Source organism: Martes martes (assembly GCF_963455335.1).
Source record: "Martes martes genome assembly, chromosome: 7".
NCBI classification, from domain to species: Eukaryota; Metazoa; Chordata; class Mammalia; order Carnivora; family Mustelidae; genus Martes; species Martes martes.
Window position 1 is genome coordinate 114,395,392 of NC_137894.1, and position 23,149 is coordinate 114,418,540.

The window sequence follows — 23,149 nt, forward strand, 5'->3', positions numbered from 1 at the left end:
GGTTTTAAGTCCTTTTTCCCCACATCAGTCCCTCAACCCTACCTGTTTCCTGCCTTTTGAACTTGGCTAAGTAGCTTCATTCTGGACTGAATATGCCTTGTCGATCAAATGAGGAATTATATCCTCTTTGCTCTATGTTCGTGTTGGAAAAGGTGATTGATCAAGGTCCCTCCTCCCACCACATTCTATAATCAGGTATTTCCAGATCCAAAGAGGCAGGCAGAAATCTTCCCAAGGAAGGGGCCAAGGGTAAGAACTGGGGTCTAGGGAGCAAGGAACAGTGAAGGAGGCCGAAGCCAGTTCTCACCGAGAGGATCTTATCACCCTCCTGGAGCCGCCCATCCAGGGCCGCAGCCCCATTCTCTTTGATGCGGCTGACGTAGATGCCACTGTCGTTGGAGACATACTGCTGATCTGTGCCACCGACGATGTTGAAGCCCAGCCCTGAGAAAATCATGGAGGAGTTGTAAAGGAGATAGTGATGAAGAAGAAAGGGAATAAAGGAGAAGAAGAGAGAAAGAGGAAAGTTCTAGTTGGGAGGGGAGACTGATGAGTCAACTGTGATATAATCGGTCAACTGACACAGGCAAGGTCAGTGAAGAGTATCATCAACAGAGGTCAAGAGTACCCAGAGTTGCCCACTTAAACCAGGCAAGACTAAAAATATAAATGTCGTCATTTTGTTTATACTAGTCACACTAGTTTGCTGAGTATAAAAAGATCTATAATAAACTCAGTGAAATAATGGTGATTCTTAAGCACTTCTGTTCACATTCGATTTTGCTTCGGCTGGCGACATTTAGAGGACCCAATTTTTTACTTTCCTGCTATTAATGTAACAATGTGAGCTGTGTTCATGAGAAGCCATGCTTTTAACTATTTAGCAAATGAATTATCCTTAATTCAGTGGAAGAGAGATTCTTAACCAAAGCTTCCCCTTCATACTTCCCTTCTCCCAGGGTTCAGGACAGTTTGTGTATGGAGGTATTTTGGAAGAAATGGTCTTAGGAGTTTCATTTATTTTTCTATTTTGAGTGTAGGTGTTGGCAGGAATCCTGGGAACCAAAAAGTTAACTGAAGCTTCTCAGTAGGACTAAATCACCAAATTCACTGTTTCCTTTTCTACCTCCTGTGCAAACGACCATGAATTTGGGCAGTGTGCCAGGTTTTATTCACTGTAGGAAACGGACTACCCACTGATTAACAACTGTCCATTCTCCCCCTTGCCCTAACCCCTGGCAACCACCCTTCTATTCTTTGCTTCCCTAAATGACTAATTTAAATGGGTATAAAAATTTCAGTTATGCAAGATGCAAGATAAGTTCTTGAGAGAGGACATCAACTAGGTGCTTATAGATAACAAGTGTTACTGTACACTTAAAAATCTATTAAGAGAGTAGGTCTCATTTAAGTGTTCTTACCATAATAAAATAAAATAAAATTTTAAAAAGAAAGAAGACTAGTAAAGTGTCATTTCCATGGACAAACCACTAAGTTGTGGAAAGAATTTCACTATACAAAAAAAATTGTTATAAAGAGATTTTATCTATGCATTAAAAGGGGGGGGGACCTCCCTGGGGTTTTCTTTCTGTCAGATACTATAGAATTCATAGTCATAGTGCCAAGAGAAAAGAAATAGTATAAAAACAATTAAAAAACAAAAATCTGGTAGCACAATTAGGACTAGCCATGATCACTAGCTTACTATTGGTTTCAGTAGAAAATAAATAAAGGAGACATATGTGGGCTTTCTAAAAAATTCTCCCCATTGGTGTGAAGCTCACAGTATTAACTTAAGTACTAGCAAATCAATCTGTGATTTAAGAAAACACATGGCCAAAGGAGAGAAGCAGCAGGAAACATCTCATTTAGACAGCATACCTTATGGACCAACTATCTCAGCTAGAGAATGAAAAGGGTTTAAGATACAGGATAGCAAGAGTTCCTTCTAAAGATGCCTATTTCAACTTCTTTGAAGAGTAGGCTATGAAAATTTAAGTTACTAAATGGTTTCTCTTAGAACACTTAATTTGTATCATAGTGGGTAGGAGGTACTGGAAAGGGGATGGTGGGCAGTGATGAGATAAGACAGAAAGGTAGGTGAAGCCTGATTAATGAAGTCTTTGAAATTATTTCCAAACTGACAGGTTTGAGCAAAGTGGCTGAGAACAACCAGCCTTTCACAATACTAGCACAAACAATTTAGAGAAAATCTTTCCAATCTAACATCTTCACCAAACGCTACAAATGACTCTGGGGACTTGGGGTACAGGGAGGATGTGTTAAGTAGCTAAACACAATCCAGTAGTTAGAAAGAGGGGGTACTTTGCTACTGGTTACTGAAAGCTACAGAACAGTGCCTAAAGAAGGAGAGTGGAAGAAATCTTACTGAAATTTTCTATAAACATGCAAGTGCTTACTCTCACCCAAAAATCACGTTATATAAGCATGTTAATAAGGAACTGCTCCATTAGTTGTAAATGAACCACACCACTTCACAGGAAAACTCTGATACCCACATGAAGTCTCTTTGTTCCGCCGGAACATTTCTAAAATGGAACTTACTATAATATGAAGTATTGCTGAAATAAACAGGAGTCACCAAAGCGCTGAGCAGCAGTACTACCAATTCAAACCTGATCATTTACTATGTGTCAGGTACTGTGTTATGTTCTGAGGAAGACATAGAGCTAAATGGGGCAGTCACCGCTTTAACTAGAAACAGAAATTTATTCTTTTCCCTGTCCCTTTTAGATTTTGCAGAAACAAATTAAAGTCAGAAGACCTGGTCACAAATACAACTCCATAATTTACGAGATGTGGACTAAAATAAGTCAGTGTACCTCTCTGATACTCAGTTTCCTTTTCTGTAACGTAAGGATTACAAATCCTGCCCTCCCTACTTCAAAAGCTAATTGGTAGGGTCTAATAACATAAAATCTGAAAAAAATCCTTTATGACCTACAAAGTAGTTACTACAAGAGTAGTTGTCAACAAACTGGTGCCTGCTACTGCCCCAAATTGGATAGTCTGACAGAGAAAAGATTAACAAATACATAGTACCAGTGTGGAAAGCCCTGAAATATAAGGCAGATAAAAAGTCCATTAATAGGACAAGACTGGTTTGGATCTCAAACCTAACTGAAATTAAGTATGTCTATAACTCATGACCCAGACAGCCCCATCATGAAGTTTCTAGCAAGGGTGGTATTTAAAATATGCAACGGTCAGTCCAGCACATGCACCACCCAACTGCAATAGATGTCAGCTGGAAATAAGGAGAAGGAGAAGGGCTATCCCAGTATATATTTGCTGATTATCAACTGTGTCCTAGGAAAATCTTCCATAAATAGAGTAGATCACATATTCTGGTTTGTCTGGGAGTCTTGATATATACCTGTTGTCCCAGTATTATTAAAATAGTTCCCTTCAATTATAAAAGCATCTCATTTTGGACCAATATGACCATCCTAACTATAAAGGGTAATGTAAGAAAAAAAAAAGGTGATGTAAGAATGTGAATTGCAGCATGCTTTGTGGTAGGGTGGAACTGATGGTAATTCAGGTTTTCTATCCTTTGGGGAACAGATAACTAGAATTTGGTTAAGAGTCAGAAGATCTGGGGCACCTGGGTGGCTCAGTCACTGGGTGTCTGCCTTCAGCTCAGGTCATGATCCCAGAGTCCTGGAATTGAGCCCCACCATCAGGCTCCCTGCCCAGTGGGAAGCCTGCTTCTCCCTCTCATACTCCCTCTGCTTGTGTTCCCTCTCTCACTGTGTTTCTGTCAAGTAAATAAACAAAATCTTTAAAAAAGAGAGAAGTTCTGAATAATCATATATAAGGTAACAGAGTTTTAAAATGTAACGTTGACACTAATAGCACAATACCTTCTTATAAATTAGAAACCCAGCACACAAAACAGTATTACCTACTTACAAAAGTACATGTATATTTAAAGACATGTAGAAACACATTAGAATGGGTACCTCTGGGGGAAAGATACAGGATGAAGTTTAGGGATGAAGGGCAAAAATCAAAAAACAAAAACAAACAAACAAAAAACAGAGAGGGACCTCGCATGTACTGATGATGACAATATGTGACAGAACTACAGGATATAATTAATTCAGCTCTCAGCATCTACAACCCAGAAGGGGCTGAGGGCAGAGGGAAAAAGAAATAGACTGGCACTCAAAAGACTTTTCAAAAAGTGAGGGAATAAAGAAGTATTGCATAGTGAACTCTGGTTATAATGTGCCAATAATTTTTTTAAATGTGATGAGATTAAAACGGGTGCTTGGTTTGCAATTTGGAAGAGAAGTCTAAATGCAAAAAAGTAAAAAGACAACTGAAGAATGATGCCACCGTAGGAGTGGGAGAGAAAGGAAGTACATCTTTGAATAAGAGTTTTGTACAGTTAAACAAGAAATGCCTTCTTGTGGACACCCCCCCTCCCATCTCCAGGTCTAGACCCTGAGCTTGTTTATGCGTAAGAGCAGTAATAGCAGAAGCAATGGTTAATGTTTATTGAGCATTTAATACGTACCAGGTACTATGCTACCCACTTTACATACATCATCTCATTTAATCTCAACAAAGAGTGATTATTACTCACATTTTACAGATGAATTTCAAGATGATGCATTTAGAGATTAAGTAATTTTACAAAAGGTCACACAGCTCTTCACAAAGCAAAGACAGTGATTACACAGTGTGAGTTCTAAACCATTTTGCCATACTGTTATCTTTGTAGTAAACAGAAACAACTGCTTTAGGGAAAAAAGTCTGCTAATAAGTAAGGCTGCCAAAAAATTAAAAATGAAAAAAAAATAAGGCTGCCTATCTTGAGGGTCAACCTGCCTGTGTTGGAATAATGGTTGTAGAACAGTTAACGAAAGTAATATATTACAGAGGAGGAACTCGTCCTTCTGGGGTTCTGTCACCTTAGTCAGGGTCCGTATTGTTTACTTTTGGCAAGAGAAGGAAAAACCCTTCGTTTATTTTAGATTCTTATCTATAGAATCTAAAAGTTACAAAGTAAAAGTAAAAAACAATGTTTAACCATATTACATATTATTCTAGAACTAATAATTCTGGACATAATTAAAATGAAACAGTCCGTTAACACCAATGATGGTAGCCACTTGCTGAATTATAAAAACCAGACTGACAAATACCCTATTTGCCCCCATCAACCTACAGGGTTTTTTTAGCCCAAGGTAATCTCACAAATTTTCCCTAGATGTCAATCAAACTCACTATTTGTTTGTTTAGCAGTAAAATATATGTAACATAAAATTTATCTTTTTAGCCATTTTTTTTTTTAAGATTTTATTTACTGGGACGCCTGGGTGGCTCAGTTGGTTAGGCTGCTGCCTTCAGCTCAGGTCATGATCCCAGGGTCCTGGGATCAAGTCCCACATCCGGCTCTTTGCTCAGCAGGGAGCCTGCTTCTCTCTCTGCCTCTGCCTGCTGCTCTGCCTGCTTGTGTTGTTCTCCGCTCCCGCCCCCCCGACAAATAAATAAATAAATAAAATCTTTTTTTAAAAAAAGATTTTAGGGGCGCCTGGGTGGCTCAGTGGGTTAAGCCGCTGCCGTCGGCTCAGGTCATGATCTCAGGGTCCTGGTATCGAGCCCCACATCAGGCTCCTTGCTCAGTGGGGAGCCTGCTTCTCTCTCTGCCTCTGTCTGCCTCTCTGCCTGCTTGTGCTCTCTGCCTCTCTCTCTGTCAAATAAATAAATAAAATCTTTAAAAAATAAATAAATAAAAAATTAAAAAAAAGATTTTATTTATTTATTTATTTGGCAGACAGAGATCACAAGTAGGCAGAGAGGCAGGCAGAGAGAGAGAAGGAAGCAGGTTCCCTGCTGAGCAGAGAGCGTGATGCGGGGCTCCATCCCAGGACCCTGTGATCATGACCTGAGCAGAAGGCAGAGGCTTTAACCCACTGAGCCACCCAGGCGCCCCTATCTTTTTAGCCATTTTTAAATGTAAAATTCAGTGACATTAAGCACATGCACCATGTTGTGCAACCATCACCACTATCCACATCTTCACCTTTCTCATCATCCCAAACATAAATTCTGTACCCATTAAACAGTAACTCCCCCCTCTATTTCACCCCAGTAACCTCTATCATACTTTATATCTCTAGGAGTCTGCCTATTCTATACATCTCATATAGTGGAATCATACAATATTCGTTCTTTTGTGACGCGCTTTTTTTCACGTAACATAGTTATCTTCCAGGTTCACCCATGTTGTAACATGTATCAGAATTGCTACGTTATCTTCCAGGTTCACCCATGTTGTAACATGTATCAGAATTTCACTCCTTTTACAAGCTGAAAAATATTCCATTGTATTTCCACACCACATACTGTGTATCCAGTCACCTGTCCGTGGATATTTGGTTGTTTCAACATTTTGGCTACTGTGAATAATGCTAAGAACATTGGTATACAAGTAGCTGTCCCTGCTTTCCATTCTTTTGGGCAATTATCTGGGAACTGAATTGCTGGATCACATAGCAATTTTTCTGACAACTTGAGGAACTGCTCAACTGTTTCCCACAATAGCTGCATCATTTTACATTCCAACAAGCAACGCCCAAGGTTCCAATTTCTCTTTATTCTTGCCTATACTATTTATTTTCACTTGTTTTTTGGAGAAGAGTCATTCTAGTGGATATGAAGTGGAAGGGGATGTGATATGTCATTGTGGTTTTCATTTGCACTTTCCTAAGACTGGTGATATTGAATATCTTTTCTTGAGTTCATAGGCCATTTGCATATCTTCTCTGGAGAAATGTCCTTCAAGTCCCTTGCATATTCTGAACTGGTTTTTGTTGTTGTTTTTGTTGCTGAGTTGTAAGGGTTCTTTATATATTCTGAATATTAATCCATTATCAGACACATGACTTGTGAATATCTTCTCTCATTCTGTGTGTTATCTTTAATTCTCTTTAGTGTCTTTAGATGCACAAAATTTTTGATTTTTAATTAAAATTTAATTTTTAATTTAAATTTGGTAAAACCCAATTTATTTGTTTCTTTTGTTGTCTGTGCATTTGATGTCATATCCAAAAAATCATCAAGCCCCCAAATGTAAGTATTTCCCCTATCTTTTCTTCTAAGAGTTTTATAGTGTTAGATCTTTGTTGGGGGCAGATACCCTGTTTATTAATTAATTTTAAGTTTTTATTTAAGTTACAGTTAGTTAACATACAGTGTAATATTAGTTTCAGGAGTAGAACTTAATTATTCAACACTTCTATACAACACCCAATGCTCATAACAAGTGCACTTCTTAATCCCCACCAATTTAATCCATCCCCTTACCCCCTCCCCTCTGGTAACTATCAGTTTGTCTCTGAGGTTAAGAGCCTGTTTCTTGGTTTGGGCCTCACTCTTTTTTTTTTTTCCCCTTGGCTCATTTGTTTTATTTCTTAAATTCCACATACGAGTGAAATCATAATTTGTCATTTTTATTTCACTTAGCATAATACTCTCTAGCTCCATTCATGTCATTGCAAATGGCAAGATTTCATTCTTTTTTACAGCTGAATAATATTCCATTGTATACTTATACTGTATCTTCTTTATCCATTCATCAATCAATGGACATATACTGTTAGCTCTTACATTTAGGTGTTTGATGCAGTTTTAGTTAACTTTTGTATGTGATATTTAGGGCAAGAATCCAACTTCTGTGTTTTGCATTTGGAGATTCAGTTTTCCCAACATCATTTGTTGAAAACTGTCCTTCCATGAAACAAATGGTCTTGGCACCCTTTCAAAAATCATTTCACCATAAAGGAAAGGCCTTATTTTGGGGCCCCTTTTTCTATCCCATTGCTCTATACATCTGTCCTTATACTTCTGTCCTCTATACATCTGTCCTACCACACTATTTGGAACACTAGCTTTGTAGCAAGCTTTGAAATCAGGAAGTTGTGAGTCCCCCAACTTTGTTCTTTCTCTTTCTTTTCAAGATTGCACTGGCTATTAGGGAGGTCCACTGAGATTTCATATGAATTACAGAATGTGGTTTTCTTTCTGCAAAAAGGCCAATTAGATTTTGACAAATATTGCACTGAGTCTGCAGAATGCTTTGGACAGTACTGTCTGTCATCTTAACAATACTAAATCTTTCAATCCATGAATGTGGAATATATTTCCACTTACTCATGTATTTAATTTCTGTCAAATTTTGTAGTTTTCAATGTACAAGTTATTGCCTCCTTAAACTTATTTACAAGTATTTTATTGTTTTTGATGCTACCATAAATGGAATTATTTATTTACTTTCCTTTTCAGATTGTTCATTGTTAACGTGGAGAAACTAAACTCAACTTGTGTGTTGAGTTTGTATCCTGCAACTTCACTGAATTTGTTATAAATTCTAACAGGTTTTGTTGTTTGTTTGCAGAACCTTTAGAGTTTACTACAAGTAAAATCATGCATCTGTGAATAGAGATAATTTTACTTCTTCCTCTTCAATTTGTATACCTTTTCTTTCTATTCCTTGCCTAATCAATCTTTCTGGCTAGAACTTTATTTATTTTTTTAAAGATTTTATTTGAGAAAGATGGAGAGACAGCACATGGGGGGGAGGGGCAGAGGCAAATGGAAAAGGAGACTCCCCACAGAGCAGGTAGCCCACTGTGGGACTCATTCCCAGGACCCTGGGATCATGACCTGAGCTGAGGTTAGATGCTTAACCAACTGAGCCACCCAGGTGCCCTGGTTAGAACTTTTAATACCATGTTGAACACAAGTGGTGAAAGCAGGCATCCTTGTCTTATTCCTGGTCTTAGCTTTCATGCTTACATAAGCGAGTATGATGTTAGCTGTGGATTCTTCATATATGGCCTTTATCATGTTGAGGAAATTTCCTCTTATTCCTTTGTTTTTAACATGGAAAGGTGTTGAATATCCCTAAATGTTTTTTCTGTATCTGCTGAGATGATCACATTGGTTTTTTCCCTCATTCTATTATCAAGTTGTATTACTCTGAATGATTTTCTTTCACTGAATCTTCTTTGCATTCATAGAACAGATTTCATTTTGTCATGGCATATATTCCTCTTAATATATGTTATACTGAATTAAAACGGTGTAGCTTAATGATCACCCTAATATTCCATGTGGAGGCAATTTCTGATCAAAACCACACGGAGCTGGATCCAAGCAGAAACTACCAGCTTGATGAAATGGGGATTAGAGTTTGGAGAGGGGTGAGGATGCTGGAAGTTGCAGAGCAACGTTCTAGAAAGAAAGGAGGAAGGCAGGCAGAAAAAAAAAAAAAAAAAAAAGAGAGATTCAGGCATCTGCATGAGTCTTTACCAAGTACTGGCCCATGCATATGTTGAGTCAAACACCACAAAGCTGGAAAAACAAACACTAGGAAGTTGTACACTGAATTGTTATCAGAGTTCACAAAATGCAAGAAGACTTTCAAGTTCTGACCAGCCAGAATGGAAATCCTCAGTGATTCATTTGAAAATTCTGTGGACACTCACTTAGAGCATCCCTCATTTGTAGAGCTGAACTATATGTGAAGTAAATGCTACTTTAGAACCTAGAAACGGTTACAAACAGGCTTTCAGGAGGTCAAACCCATCTATAAGTTACTCAGTTACTTAACTGCCTGCTAAAACAAAGGTAAACATTGTAACATTAACAATGTTAATGTAATAAAACAAAATGCAGACATGCAACAATGTAATATTTGCAACATCCAGAATCTAATTAAAAATTAGCATGCTAAAACACAAGAAAAATGAACCATAATCAAGAGAAAAATCAGTCATTAGAAACAGCCAGAAATAATAAATGATGAAATGGGCAGACAAGATGTTTAAAAGGCTATTAGAACTATGTGGAAATAAAGTCAAACCTAATGACAAAACAGAACATTTTTTTTTCAAGCCTTTAATCCATTTTGAGTTGATTTTTGTGTATGGTATAAGACAGTGGTTCAGTTTCATTCTTCTTCATGTTTGCCTGTCTTTTGGATTCTGTCCAGTTCTCCTAATACCATTTTTAAAGAGACTATCCTTTCCCTACTGTATATTCTTAGCCCCCTCATCATTAATAATTGACTATACATGCATGGGTGTATTTCTGGACTCTCTATTTTGTTCCACTGATGTATATATGAATATGGAAGATTTTTTTAAAAAATGAAACTCACAGGTTTGAAAATTACAACGTCTGAAAGTAAAAATATACCAGATGTGATTAACAGCAGATCTGATACCACAGGAGAAAAGATAAATGAACCTGAAGACTTAGAAGAGAAACCACAGTAACATGGAGGATAATAGCAATATGTAACTGGAGTTCCAGAAGAAGAGGAAAAAGGGAAACAAAAAATATTCAAAGAAACAACTGGCTTGGGGTGCCCAGGTGCCTCAGTCAGTTAAGTGTCGGCCTTCAGCTCAGGTCATGATCCCAGGGTCCTGGGACTGAGCCCTACATCAGGCTCCCTGCTCAGCCGGGAGCCTGCTTCTCCCTCTCCCTCTGCCCCTCCCACAACTTGTGTTCTCTCTTGCTAACTCTGTTCTGCTCTAATAAATTTTTAAAAATTAAAAAAAAAGAAACAACTGGCTCAAATTTGTGAAAAATCTACATAAACAGATCTAAGCTCAACAAACTCCAATCAGAATAAACACAAAAGAAAAAAAAAAGCAAAGTACATCATAACCACATTCCTCAAAGACAGATATAAAGAAAATCTTATAAGTAGTCACAGGAAAAAGGACACTTATGTAGTAAGGCGCAAAGATGAGAATGACAAGTCTTTTCCTCAGAAACTATACATGCCCTAAGTCAATGAAACATCATCTTTAAAATGCTAAAAGAAAAATAAAAGTCAACTTAGAATTTTATATCCAGTGAATATAGCATTCAAAAAGAATGGCAAAGTAACTATATTTTCAGAAAAACAAAAATTGTGAGAAGTTGTCACATGCAGATCTAAATTATGATAAATGTTAAAGGAAATCCTTCAGGCAAAAGAGAAATAACACTGAACAGAACCTGGATCTATATAAAGGAATAAAAGCACCAAATATCATAAATACATGGGTAAACACAAGTTAAAATTAAAAGGATGGACAAAGATACACTGACCAACTGGATTGGCCCTTTTAATATCATAAAAAGTAGACTTCAGAACAAGGAATATTACGGAGGATAAAAAAGCACACTTCCTAATGAAAAAGGAGTCAATTCACCAAGATGACATTAAAATACTAAATATGAACATACCCAAGAGCAGAACTTAAATATTTATGAAGCAAAAACTGAAATGAAAAAAAGGCAAATAAAATATGACAGTTGTAGATTTTAACACTTTCCTTGCAGTAACTGATAGAACAAGTAAACAGAAAAATCAGTAAAAATACAGAATACTTGAGCAACACTAAGAACCAACTTGACCTAATTTGTCTTTACAGAACAACACACTCAACAACTATGGAAAAACATTCCTTTCTAATGCACAGGTAATGTTCACAAAGATTGACCACAGACTACTCTGTAAGTCTGTGTTGCTAAATTTCAAAAGATAAGACATTAAAATTAGAAATCAGCAAAAATAACTGTTTTAGTTTTCTTGGGCTGCCATAACAAAGTATCACAGACTACAAAGTTGAAATTTCTGTTTTGGAGGCCTGGGAAGTCCAAAATCAAAGTACCAGCAAGGAAAATTTCATGCTGAGGCCTCCTCTTTTGACTTGTAGGTAGCTACCATCTAAATATATATATATATATACACACACACACACACACACACACACGTGTGTGTGTATATGTATATATATACATATATATTTATATATATGTGCTGCCGCTGCTTTTTTTTTAAGATTTTATTTATTTTATTTATATATTTATATATTTAACAGAGAGAGAGATCACAAGTAAGGCAGGTGGGGGTGGGGGGGAAGCAGGCTCCCCGCTAAGCAGAGTCCAATGCAGGGCTCGATCCCAGCACCCTGAGACCATGACCTAAGCCAAAGGCAGAGGCCCAACCCACCGAGCCACTCAGGTGCCCCTCACTGTGTGCTTCTTTGTGCATGTGCAGAGAAAGAGAGAGAGAGACATAGAAAGAGACAAAGAGTTCTTTGGGTCTTGACAAGGACACTAATTCTACAGGATCAGAGCCCCACCCTTAAGTTCATTTAACTTTAATTACTTCTGGAAAGGTCTTATCTCCAAATCTCCAAATACTGTTCACACTGAGGGTTAAGGCTTCAACATATGAAGTTGGGGGGGGGGGTACCACAAACATTCAGTCCCAGTCCGTAAAAAAAGATATTAAAAAAATTTTCCTCAATGTTTGGAAAACAAATAACCAATGAGTAAAAGATGAAACTGTAAAAGAAACCAGAAAACACTATATTTGAATGATAATGAAAATGAAATCACAATATAGTAAAAATTGTGGGATGCAGCCAAAGCAACATTTAGAGGGAAATTTACAGTTTTACATGTTCACAGAAGAAATAAATAGGTATAAAATCAATGATTTCAATTTCTATTCTAAAAAGCTAGAAAAAGAAGACTAAATTAAACCTAAAGGAAGTAAAAGAAGAAAATAAAAGTGAAAAAATTTTAACAAAGCCAAAAAGATGGCTCTTTGAAAGAATTAATAAGGTTGATGAACTGCTAACAAGACTAATCCAGAAAATGTACTTTATAATTAACAATTTCAGGGATACAAATGGATTATCACTATATATCCTAAAGATATTAAAAAGATAAGGAAATATTATGAATAATTATGGTGATTGTCAGTAAAACGGGAAATTTCTTTCAAAAAAAACCCCCCACAACTTATCAAAACTGACTCAAGAAGAAATAGAATGTCTGACTATCCCCATATCTATTCAAAATATTTCCAAGTGTAGGGGTGCGTGGGTGGCTCAGTGGGTTAAGCCTCTCCACTGGCTCAGGTCATGGCCTCAGGGTTCTGGGATCAAGCCCTGCATCCTGCTCTCGGCTCAGCAGGAAGCCTGCTTCTCCCTCTCCCTCTGCCTGCCTCTCTGCCTACTTGTGATCTCTCTCACTCTGTCAAATAAATAAAATCTTTAAAAAGAAATCTCCAAGTGTATTAAAGATACTGAATTCATATTAAAAAATTTTTTTCCCATAACTTAAGGCCTAGACTATTACACTGGTGTACTGTAGCAAACATTTAAGGAAGAAATAATTTCCGTATGCAAAAAAAATCCACAGTATGTTCATAATTTCACAAAATGTTTCTTAATCCATTTATTATGAAAAAGATCATCGTGGTACCAAAACATGAAATAAAGATTAGAACAAAATTACAGAAAAATATTCCTCTGTATAGACTCAAAAATCCCCAAGAAAATATTAACCAACTGAACCCAGCAATATACAGAAAGGATGAATGTGGGCTTTACCTAAGGAATGTTAAGATGGTTTTAACACTGGTCAATCAAATGAACAAATTCAGCAGTTAGTAAAGGAAAAATCATATGATTATCTCAGTAAATGCATAAACAGCAGGTGGCAAAAGTCAACACTTTTTCATGGTAAGTATTCTCAGCAAACTAAAAATATAAGGGAATGTTAAATCTGATTAAAAGCAGCTACAAACAACTAACATCCCTAAAACTAAATGCAAGGAAAGGATGTCCACTCTTTCCACTAGTATTTTAGCATTGTGCTGGAGGTCCTAGTCAGTATGGTAAGAAATAAAAGACAAAGATTAGAAAGAAATAGAACTGTCACTGTTGATGGATATGTATATGTGGGAATGGGGGGCATAGAGGTAATCTCTATACCTTCCTCAATTTTGCTGTGAAACCAAGTGCTCTAAATAAATAAAGTCTTAATTTCAAAAATTAATATTTGCCTGTTGGTGGGAATACAAAGTGGTGCAGCCACTGTGGAAAACAGTACGGAGGTCCCTCAAAAAGTTAAAAACAGGGGCGCCTGAGCAGCTCAGTTAGTTGAGCATCTGACTCTTTATCTCAGCTAGGCTCATGTCTTTATCTCAGGGTCATGAGTTGAAGCCCTGAGATGGGTATCACACTGGGTGTGGAGACTACTTAAAAAAAAAAAAGTTAAAAATAGAACTACCGTATAATCCAGTAAGCACACTACTGGGTATTTACCCCAAAACACAAAAACACTAATTCAAAGAGATATTTGCATCCCTAGTTTAGAGCAGCATTATTTACAACAGTCAAACTAAGGAAACAGCCTAAGTATCCACTGGCTGATGAATGGATAAAGAAGTGGCATGTACATACAATGGAATACTACTCAGCCACAAGAAAAAGTAACATCTTGCCATCTGCAACAACATGGATATAGCTAGAGAGTATCATGCAATGTGAAATAAGCCAAAGACAAATACCAAATGATTTCACTCAGATGTGCAATTTAAGAAGCAAAACAAATAACCAATGGGGAAAAAAAGAGAGGCAAACCAAGAAACATACTCTTTAGAGAACAAACTGATGGTTATCAGAGAGGAGGTAGGGGGGTGTGAAATACGTGATGGGGATTAAGGAGTACATTTGCCCTGATGAGCACTGGGTGCTGTATGGAATTGCTGAATCACTATACTGTACACCTGAAACTAATATTATACTGTATTTTAACTGTACTGGAATTAAATTTTTAAAAAAATTTTAGTAAGTACTACTACTCTGTTTTTCAGCCTTCTACACACAACAGCTGTTCCTTATCTCCATGACTTTGTCCTCTTCCCTTTGCCTAGAAACATACTTTATGGTAATTACTTGTCTAATTATCTCTTTACCCTACTGCAGTAATTAGTTTCAATTATGAAAAGCTGCTATAAACACCCGTGCACAGGTAACCAGCTTTTGTGCCTTTTTCTATCTCTTGTGCCCACATAGTACCTCGTCAATACACAGACCTCAGTTGGTGTGAAGTGACCATTAATGCCGTTGGAAAGAACACCCAGGCCAGAAACAACTAACATTTCCGGCTCTGAGGAAATCTAGCAAGGTTTAAAAATTCTCTGTGAGACTCTAGCAAGCTTTTTCATAATCCAAAAAAAAGGCAGCACAAAAGAAAAAGAAGAAAAATATTGAAGGGAAAGGCCAATGACCTTAAAATTCCTATGACACAGGGGACCCTGCCTTTCCGGGACGACTACTCTTCTCCCGCTGGAGTCTATATGCCACACAGCAGCGGTAATGGCAGGCACCACTTCAGCACTTGGAGTGAATGGAATTATCTTTTGGTAAAATGCTCAGTACAGTGCCTGGCACAGAGTCTACAATATAAAAATATTTGTAAAACAAACAAATTCATTTAAGTCTCACAAGTCTATGAGTAGGTTTGATTAATACTCTAAGGAAACATCTAAGGAAGATGAGGCATTTAGAAATGTGGTAACTCGCCTAAGGTCTCATGGCTAGGAACTCAGCATTTTGGCTCTTCAACACTATGCTCTGCTGCTCACTGCAATTATGTTAAAATTCAATTCTCTTCTGTAGCCACAGTATCTAGCAAAAAATAAATATATGTGGATTGAAAGATGAATGACTGATTCAAACGAGTGACTCGAGATGAAACGACTAGGCATCTTGTCATTCAAAACCAGCCTGGTGGTGAGTATTAAGAAAAGCATGCGTTGCATGGAGCACTGGGTGCTGTACATGAACAATGAATCTTGGAACACTGGCATCAAAACCTAATGATGTATTTTATGGTGACTAACGTAACACAATTAAAAAAAATTATGCTCTGCAGAAATCCTCTGGTGCAAAGATAAAATACATCACTTGCTTTTTGCTACCTCTTCGAAAAGACATTAACAAGTAAATATGCATTGACAAACAGAGAAAGAGGGAAAATCTTTAACACTGCAGGAACAAAAAGATGGTGCCACAATCCAAAAACATGTTACCCCCATGGCCAGTCCCTTCCTATCACAGTGCTCCATCGACAGGGGCAACAAAGAATATGGCCTCCCAAAGATGGTTCAGACAGTACTGAGGAGGTATACCTGGGCCTCTATTTATTGCTCTGTAAAAGAAGTTTCAAAATGAAGGAAGGATTGCTAACTAAGAGTCACTCAAAATAGAGTGCAAAGGACTTTGAGGAAGTGGGCCTTACGTACCTCTCCTATTTCAATTCTCAGAACATCATTACTTTTTTGACTTTTGCCAACTGGGCACATCCTTCTACTTTGGACAACGGACAAAAGAGAGCTAATGTAACACCTGTTAATTAAATAGCCAATCCTGCATCAGATAATCAGTTTAAACTCTGCCAGCACCATTATAATTCTTTCAAAACAAGTTATGTGACCTTCTGGCATTTACCTTTATAAGCCTGTTCTCCCGGCTCACAATTCACCGCACACTTTCAATTTCGGTTCACCCTGTCTCCCAGTGAACCGCCAAAAACATTCTGACTGCTTTACAGCCTCCTCTTCATAACTGACAGCTCCTCAACTTCTTCTGTGTTATCTTTAATCTCTCATTTCAGGATAAGCCTTTGTTCAAACACTGAACATCCATGCTAGGTCTCTACTGGATCATGTCTCCATTTGTTGCCTTTCTTTCAAAAGTTTCAATCTCTTCATTTTCACCTCATATTATAATCTGAACCCTCCCCCACTGCCATCTTTTCAACTTTCTCTTACTCTACTGCTTCTTACCCAAAATACGGTAATCTGCACATTGTAGTAGGCATGGATACACCATAGTTTTGTACAAGGGGAGAGTATTATCTAATTTGTTTCTGAAACATTTCCTAAAGACACTTAATATGGTCTTGAGTCTCTTGTCTGACCTACAAGGAACCAAACATACCTTATGAAGGTCCATAGTTATTATGGTTATTCTACCTCTTGAAGGTACCTGCCATATGCCTATCATAATTAATAATTATTCTCCTACTGAACTGCAAAATTCTTAAAAATAAGGATCTTTTATTCTTTATTTTAGTATCTACGATTCCTAATCATAGTGTAGGCACACAGTAAACACCAAATGAATGTTTTTAAGCTTCCCTTTATTTCTGACTCTCCTGAAACCAATAGTTTGTTCCTAAATAAGAAAAGATCATCTTAGATCTTTTTCCTCAATAATTTTGTACTTATTCAAATAGTCATTGATGACTTTTCTGCCTAGTCATATGGCTTTAGAAGATGTTTCTATAGCTCAGCATCTATCAGCTTGCCTTTCTACTTCTTCAAAGTAATTCCTAGATGTTTTACTTCACAGTTATTTTTGATTATCTTGAAAAAATATTAACAAAAATGATCCTTGAGGCAATCTTAAAGACCTGTATAATGCACTCTTTTTACTTTATGTGATTTTCTAGCTATTCTAGCTCCTTGTTTCTTAATCTTAGTTTCTTATCCATTATAACACATTATGTTCAAATTCATTCTTTCTTATGCATAGCACATTATGTTTAAATTCATTCTTTAAGTTAGTTGAGAACCCTGTTTGACTTTCTGAAAGTTGAATTAGACCACGTTACTGGTTCTTTTATCAATATTTCTATTCTATTTTTCCCGACATTTATGTCTTCCTAGTCATTTCATGAACACCTACCCACCACTTTGTGTCATACCCAGCAAGACATTAGGAAAACAAAAGACGAAGGATATGTATCTTTTGAATCAGAAGAGCTCATAGAGGGAGGAGACACAAGTAAGGAAGCAAATACAGAAATAAACACTAAGAGATATGTACAGGGTCCAGCTGGAGCCTCAAGAGAACAAAAACTTTGTATGATGGTTCACAGCCTGGGTTTTTAAGTCACACAGACTTGAATCTGATTCTTAACACTACCTCTTAAAGAAATGTGTGACATAAGAGTCAAGGTTTTCTCATTTGTACAATAGTCTAAAAACCATTTCAACTGTTCCTTGTCAGGAGTACAAGAGACAAAGTGCTTAGTTTAGCAATACATGACAAGCATTCAATAAATGGTATATGATATTCGTAACAAGGAGGCAGCTCGCCTATACAAGGCTTCCTGGAGAAGGTTTTTGAATTCAGTCTTAATCAATGAACAGGAAGGGAAAGGAATCAAGATGGAACCTTAGAGAAAGGTTAAGTTTCCACACTAGCATTAAGAACTTGTCTAACAACCTTAGCAACCTCATCTCCCTTAACTCTCCTAAATGAACCCTCCTTTCTACCCAGGCTGGTGTACTCACCGACCTCAAAATATGCTTTACTAATTTTCTCTTTTCTATCACTACACAGGCCATACCCTTCCCTGTGCCTGGCACTCACCTACAGACTGTAAGTCCAACATAAATTCTACCTTCTTGAAATTGATGGGTTTGGCCCTTATCAATGGCTCCATTCTTTGAACTTGTCCTGTGAAACAAGGTGAGATTAACACACTCCGCGCCACACTTCCCTTGCCCTATGACAACATACAGGCTCATCATAGTTCTTAATCCTTTGCACTGAGATTTCACTTTTCAGGCATAAATGTAATGTCTCCATTGGTATGTAAATTCCATAAGGGTAAGACTTCATGCAAGCAAGAGAAAATAGGGCAAAGACATAGCACCTTAGTCTCAGGTCTATTTGGTACATGAATGAACAGTTCAGAAAACTTAACAACAGTCTCAAGGTCAAATGCAAAGTGCATGACCAATCTGTAGAGACTTAAATGCTTGGACTTAATGAGGTTTCCTGTTTTTAGGTTCTCCCTTGAAATGCCCTCAGCTCTACCAATAGCAAACTATAAAAACTTTCCACTGTAGACTGTGTAAGTTGTCTAAGATGTCTCAAATACTTAAGGCATGATATAATCAAATAAAGGCTAGGAGAAAGGCTGGGAATCAACTCCTTAGACATGGCTACTATATTGGAAGGCAACATATGGAATAGTAGAATCAACAGATCTAGGTTGAACTCACTGGTTTTAGAACTTGGACAAATCCCTAACCTCTCTGAGAGATATTTCCTCATCTAATAAAGTGGATAAATCACTTAGCACTCATGGTTGCTGTGAAGATTAAATGAGTTAATATATAAAGTAACTAGCATAGTATCCGAAATATAATACCCCACTAATTATTCATTATTAAAACACCATACCAAAGCAATATCCTCTGCAAAAAAAAGTAGAAAAATAGAGATTCTCTTCCTTCTTTAAAGATAATATATCAGGAGCAATCTGCTGAAACCCACTGAGGCCTCAGCCCTGAACAAGGAATCCTAATGTTAACACCCAGTGGGTCACAAGGCTGTCTTTATGGCCAATCTCTATCTATGACAGTGGGGTTGGGGGTAGGGGGTGGAGCGGGTGAGCTAGATTAGATTCTTGCGATACTTCTTTGAGTAACTGGGTCTTTTCAAAATTAAGAACTCTTAATTTAATAAAGGACAATGTGGGAGGCTTAGAGACTGTAACCAAGCTGAGCTCCCACAGAAAGAAAAAAAAATCAATAGTATCCCATAAAGAATAAAAGTTGAACTCTTCAAGTCTTTGAAGCCATTTAAAATTCTGACCACTGCCTCTGACAATTCTTCAGATCACCCACTGTCAGTCCAAAATGGCAGGAATCGTAAGATAACATGTGGAATGCCCCCCCCCCAAAATCATCAACTCTTGGAAGTGGAAGACACCTCCAAAGTCATCCAGCCTAAGTGTCGCCTTAAACAGGTGAGGAGGAAGGAACAAGTGAGATGCCAAGCTACATGCCAAGCTTCTTTCTGCCTCCTCAGATACTCACTTCTTTGTCATAACTTCCCCAAGATTTCATTCATTCCCTTGCAGTAAGCATGATCAGACAGAGTAAGTTCATTTACCATGCAAAATGGGCCCAAACACTGAAAATATCCCAAAACTCTTGCCCTTGACAGAACACTGGCACAAAAATGCAAGAGAATATACATTTTTTGCTGTTAGCTGATTTAACTTTCAGGTCTCTGCACAGGAAGTTGTACAAAAAGAGTGACAATGTTGCATACAAAGAGAAATGCATATTTAGAACTAGAGGCTTTTCATATTTCTTCTGCAGAGCAAAAGATCTCTATGAGCCTATCAAAGTTACTGGGATAAATGACTTCTTCCCTGTGTGTCTTCATGATGACACAGCGAAGAAAAGCTGAATCAGATTATGAGACTTCTTAGACGTACAACATACCAGGTAACTAGTTCTGAGAGGCGAAAAACAGAAACTTGAAACATTCTCTTGTTAACTGAAACAACCAAACGTCAAATGCCTGTTTTTATTCCAGTTCAATCCTAAATTTGTGGCTCTATTCTCCTAAACTCTTAAGTTTATCAATTTATATGCGTAAGACATGAACATACTTAGGAAAATTAATGGAGTCACCTGATGAATAAATATTCATTGTGAAGAAATGCATATATACTATAGAAACTAAAGTACTTTGGGGGGAAATATATTAGCTAGATATAATTATTCTTAATTAGTACCTTGAAGTTTGTCCTAACTCCAATGATTTAGAAAAATGTCAACACCAGGAACTTTTGGTCTGCAAGATCAACAGGATCAGAAAATTTAAGCAAATGGTGAGCTGAACATTTGTCAATCCTGCTATGCAAACACCAAAAAATGTGATATTACATTGAACTTTAAAAAAATATTCAGTGACTTAAACACACAAAATAGTATCAGAGTTCTGCTCTGCTACAGCCAGGAGATCCTGGAAATATTGCGGATGCCACAGCAAAAGAACCACGTCAAACTACGTCAAATTCTTAACAGACAAGAATCAAATTCCAAATCACATCAAGGCAGCTAATATAATAATGAGGGATGCCTATGCTATAGGCGAAAGAGACAAAATGAGAGCAGAACAACTTTAAAAACTTGTAGGACAATCAGAAAAGGAGCTAGCATAGTTTTAACTGGCCCTAGGAACAAGTACCAATGGATAAGAACAGAAAAGCAGATTTCTGGGTTATCAATACTTTTTCATACTGGCCTCAAAAGTCAATAAATATTAAGAGTGAGAGAAGGAGAAATTTACATAAAGTAGGAAAAATGAATCTAAAAGAACCGGGCATACTGAATGAGCATTCAAAAAACGTTTAGGAGCTCCTATGAAGTATGACACTAAATCATTCAGGTTAGAATGAGTTACTTTTCTCTAAGTAAAGCTGACTTCCAGTCTGATATAACTAGAAAAAAAACACAAAGTACGGAAGACTCTGAAAGCTATATTTTATGAAGAATTGTCTGAAAGTGGTGGTCAAGATATTGCAAAATTCCACGTGAGAAAAGACGATGGGCTGTCTTAGGTAGTAGAGATTCGAGCCGGGTCGTGGAAAGGAGCGGGAGATTTACAGAAACATTTCAGAACTAGAGCTCTGAGTACTTGATAACTTATTGAAGACTCTTGGAAAAACAGTTATTTAGTAGGATTTACTGTGCTCATCTATCTATTCCTCTATCAAGAATAACAATAGTAGCAAACACACAGAGCTTTCCAGGTGTCAGGCAACGTTCTGAACGTTTTGAAGTATAGTCTACTATCATGCACATTTTACAGATGAGAAACTAAGGCTTAGTTTATATATAAAGTTAGTCAGACAATCAGTGCCAAAGTTCTAGTAAGAGGTTAGATACCAGATGGATCTACATAATCCCAAGGCTAAAGCTCTTAATCCACATACTAAACAGCTGTAAAGGGGAGGCGGCAAAAACCAAGGCCGGCTGACCTTGAACAGCGTTAAGAGCCCATTCCAGAGAAAGCGTTGGCGGAAACAGGGGGGTTCTAGGGGAAAGATGACTGAAGGCTAAGTGAGGATTTAGCGGTATCGGAATCACAAGATGTGCTTGTTTAAAAACAAACAAAAAAGAAAAACAAAAATCTGCACTGAATCCAAATTCCTAGAGATGGGACCTAGGAATGAACTTTAAAAAAAAAAAAAAGAAGAAGAAGAAGAAGAAGAAGAAGATTTTATTTGGAATTAACATTTTTTAAAGAAAAACCGAGAAACCCTGGGTCATTTTGAGGCACAACCAGGTCTGAAAAGTGGTGTAGCAAATCTCTAAGGTTTCTTTCCGTTTTAGCATTCCAGTTGACATTCTAAATGAATTTCCCCAAAACGGAAAAAAGGCGGGAGGGATGATTCCAGCATCAAGAAAACGGCTATGCATTTACAGTCAACACCGTTTACGCTCCTGTTTTTACCGAACAGTCTCTCTCACAGGAACAGGGATTAAGCAGGCAACGGGAAGGAGGGGTGTGGTGTTTAAAAAAGCAGGCTCTGGGGCAGAACTTTCTAGCACTATCAGCACGCGAAAGAAAACCTTCCTGACGAGAATACAGGTGATAAGCCGACTGAAAAATGAGGTGGGTTCCTCAGACCCGGGTCGGGCTAACGATGGATGCCCAGACAGCCTTCTACGTGCTCAGAGCGTTGTGGGGGAACCTCTAAGCTGGGGCCCGCCGGCTCCAAGGCCGAAGGAATCGGGCTCAGCAGGAGAGTTTTCTGCTCTGCCATCACCTCAAGCACCCTGCACCCGGAGACGACCTGTGCCGCACATACCCGAGGGTCCTCTGGTAAGACTGATTTCCTCCTCAGTGACCAAATAATCCAGTCTCCCGTTCATGTCTCACGGCTCTTCTGGCTTCCCACCTGGGTCTGCCTGGGCTCGCGCAGGTGAAGGTGAACCAATCTCCGCGCGGCGCCCGAAGCAGCAAAGCGCTTTCGGTTTCAGGAGCCAGGCGACCGGAAGAGGAAGTCGGGAGCGCCGGGAGTGCAAGGCATACTGGGAGTCGTGGTTCTCCCGGCTTCCCTTGCCCCGCCCGCGCCACGAACTACGGGCTGAGAGACGAGTCGGTTACCATCCTCCTACTTTACTGTTGGGAGTGGGGGTTGTCAAGGTTGGAGACACAAATAAATTGATATTGGCGAGGAGAAATTAAACAAAATCTCCTGACATCTTGTGGGGGAGGGGGGGAGTAAATTCTGTTATTCAGATTAGCAGGGGCGTCGCAGGCAGCCCGCTAATGCGACTGCGGAGAACGAAATCTCACCCTTTTTACAGAGCCAGACAGACAATCCATCCCATGCATGTTCTCGTGTGAGAGAACTTGACACCGTTTGCTGTATACATTCTTCGGTATCTCACCCCTGTAATGGCCACCCGTGTTAGGTAATTGCCACG

The 23,149-nt window shown here is 38.1% G+C and overlaps 1 protein-coding gene across 1 annotated transcript in view; it reads right to left on the reverse strand.

Moving 5' to 3' along the window:
• LOC308345869 (synaptojanin-2-binding protein) overlaps positions 1 to 22,713 on the reverse strand; it is a 38,339-nt gene extending 15,626 nt beyond the window's left edge. The window contains exons 1-2 of the mRNA XM_080808424.1: positions 22,528 to 22,713; positions 308 to 444 (exon numbers count right to left, since the gene is read on the reverse strand). Of these exons, the coding sequence (XP_080664550.1) occupies positions 308 to 444; positions 22,528 to 22,591 (201 nt within the window). The 5' untranslated portion in view covers positions 22,592 to 22,713. The remainder of the gene's footprint in view (positions 1 to 307; positions 445 to 22,527) is intronic.
• Between the last annotated feature and the right edge of the window lie 436 nt (positions 22,714 to 23,149).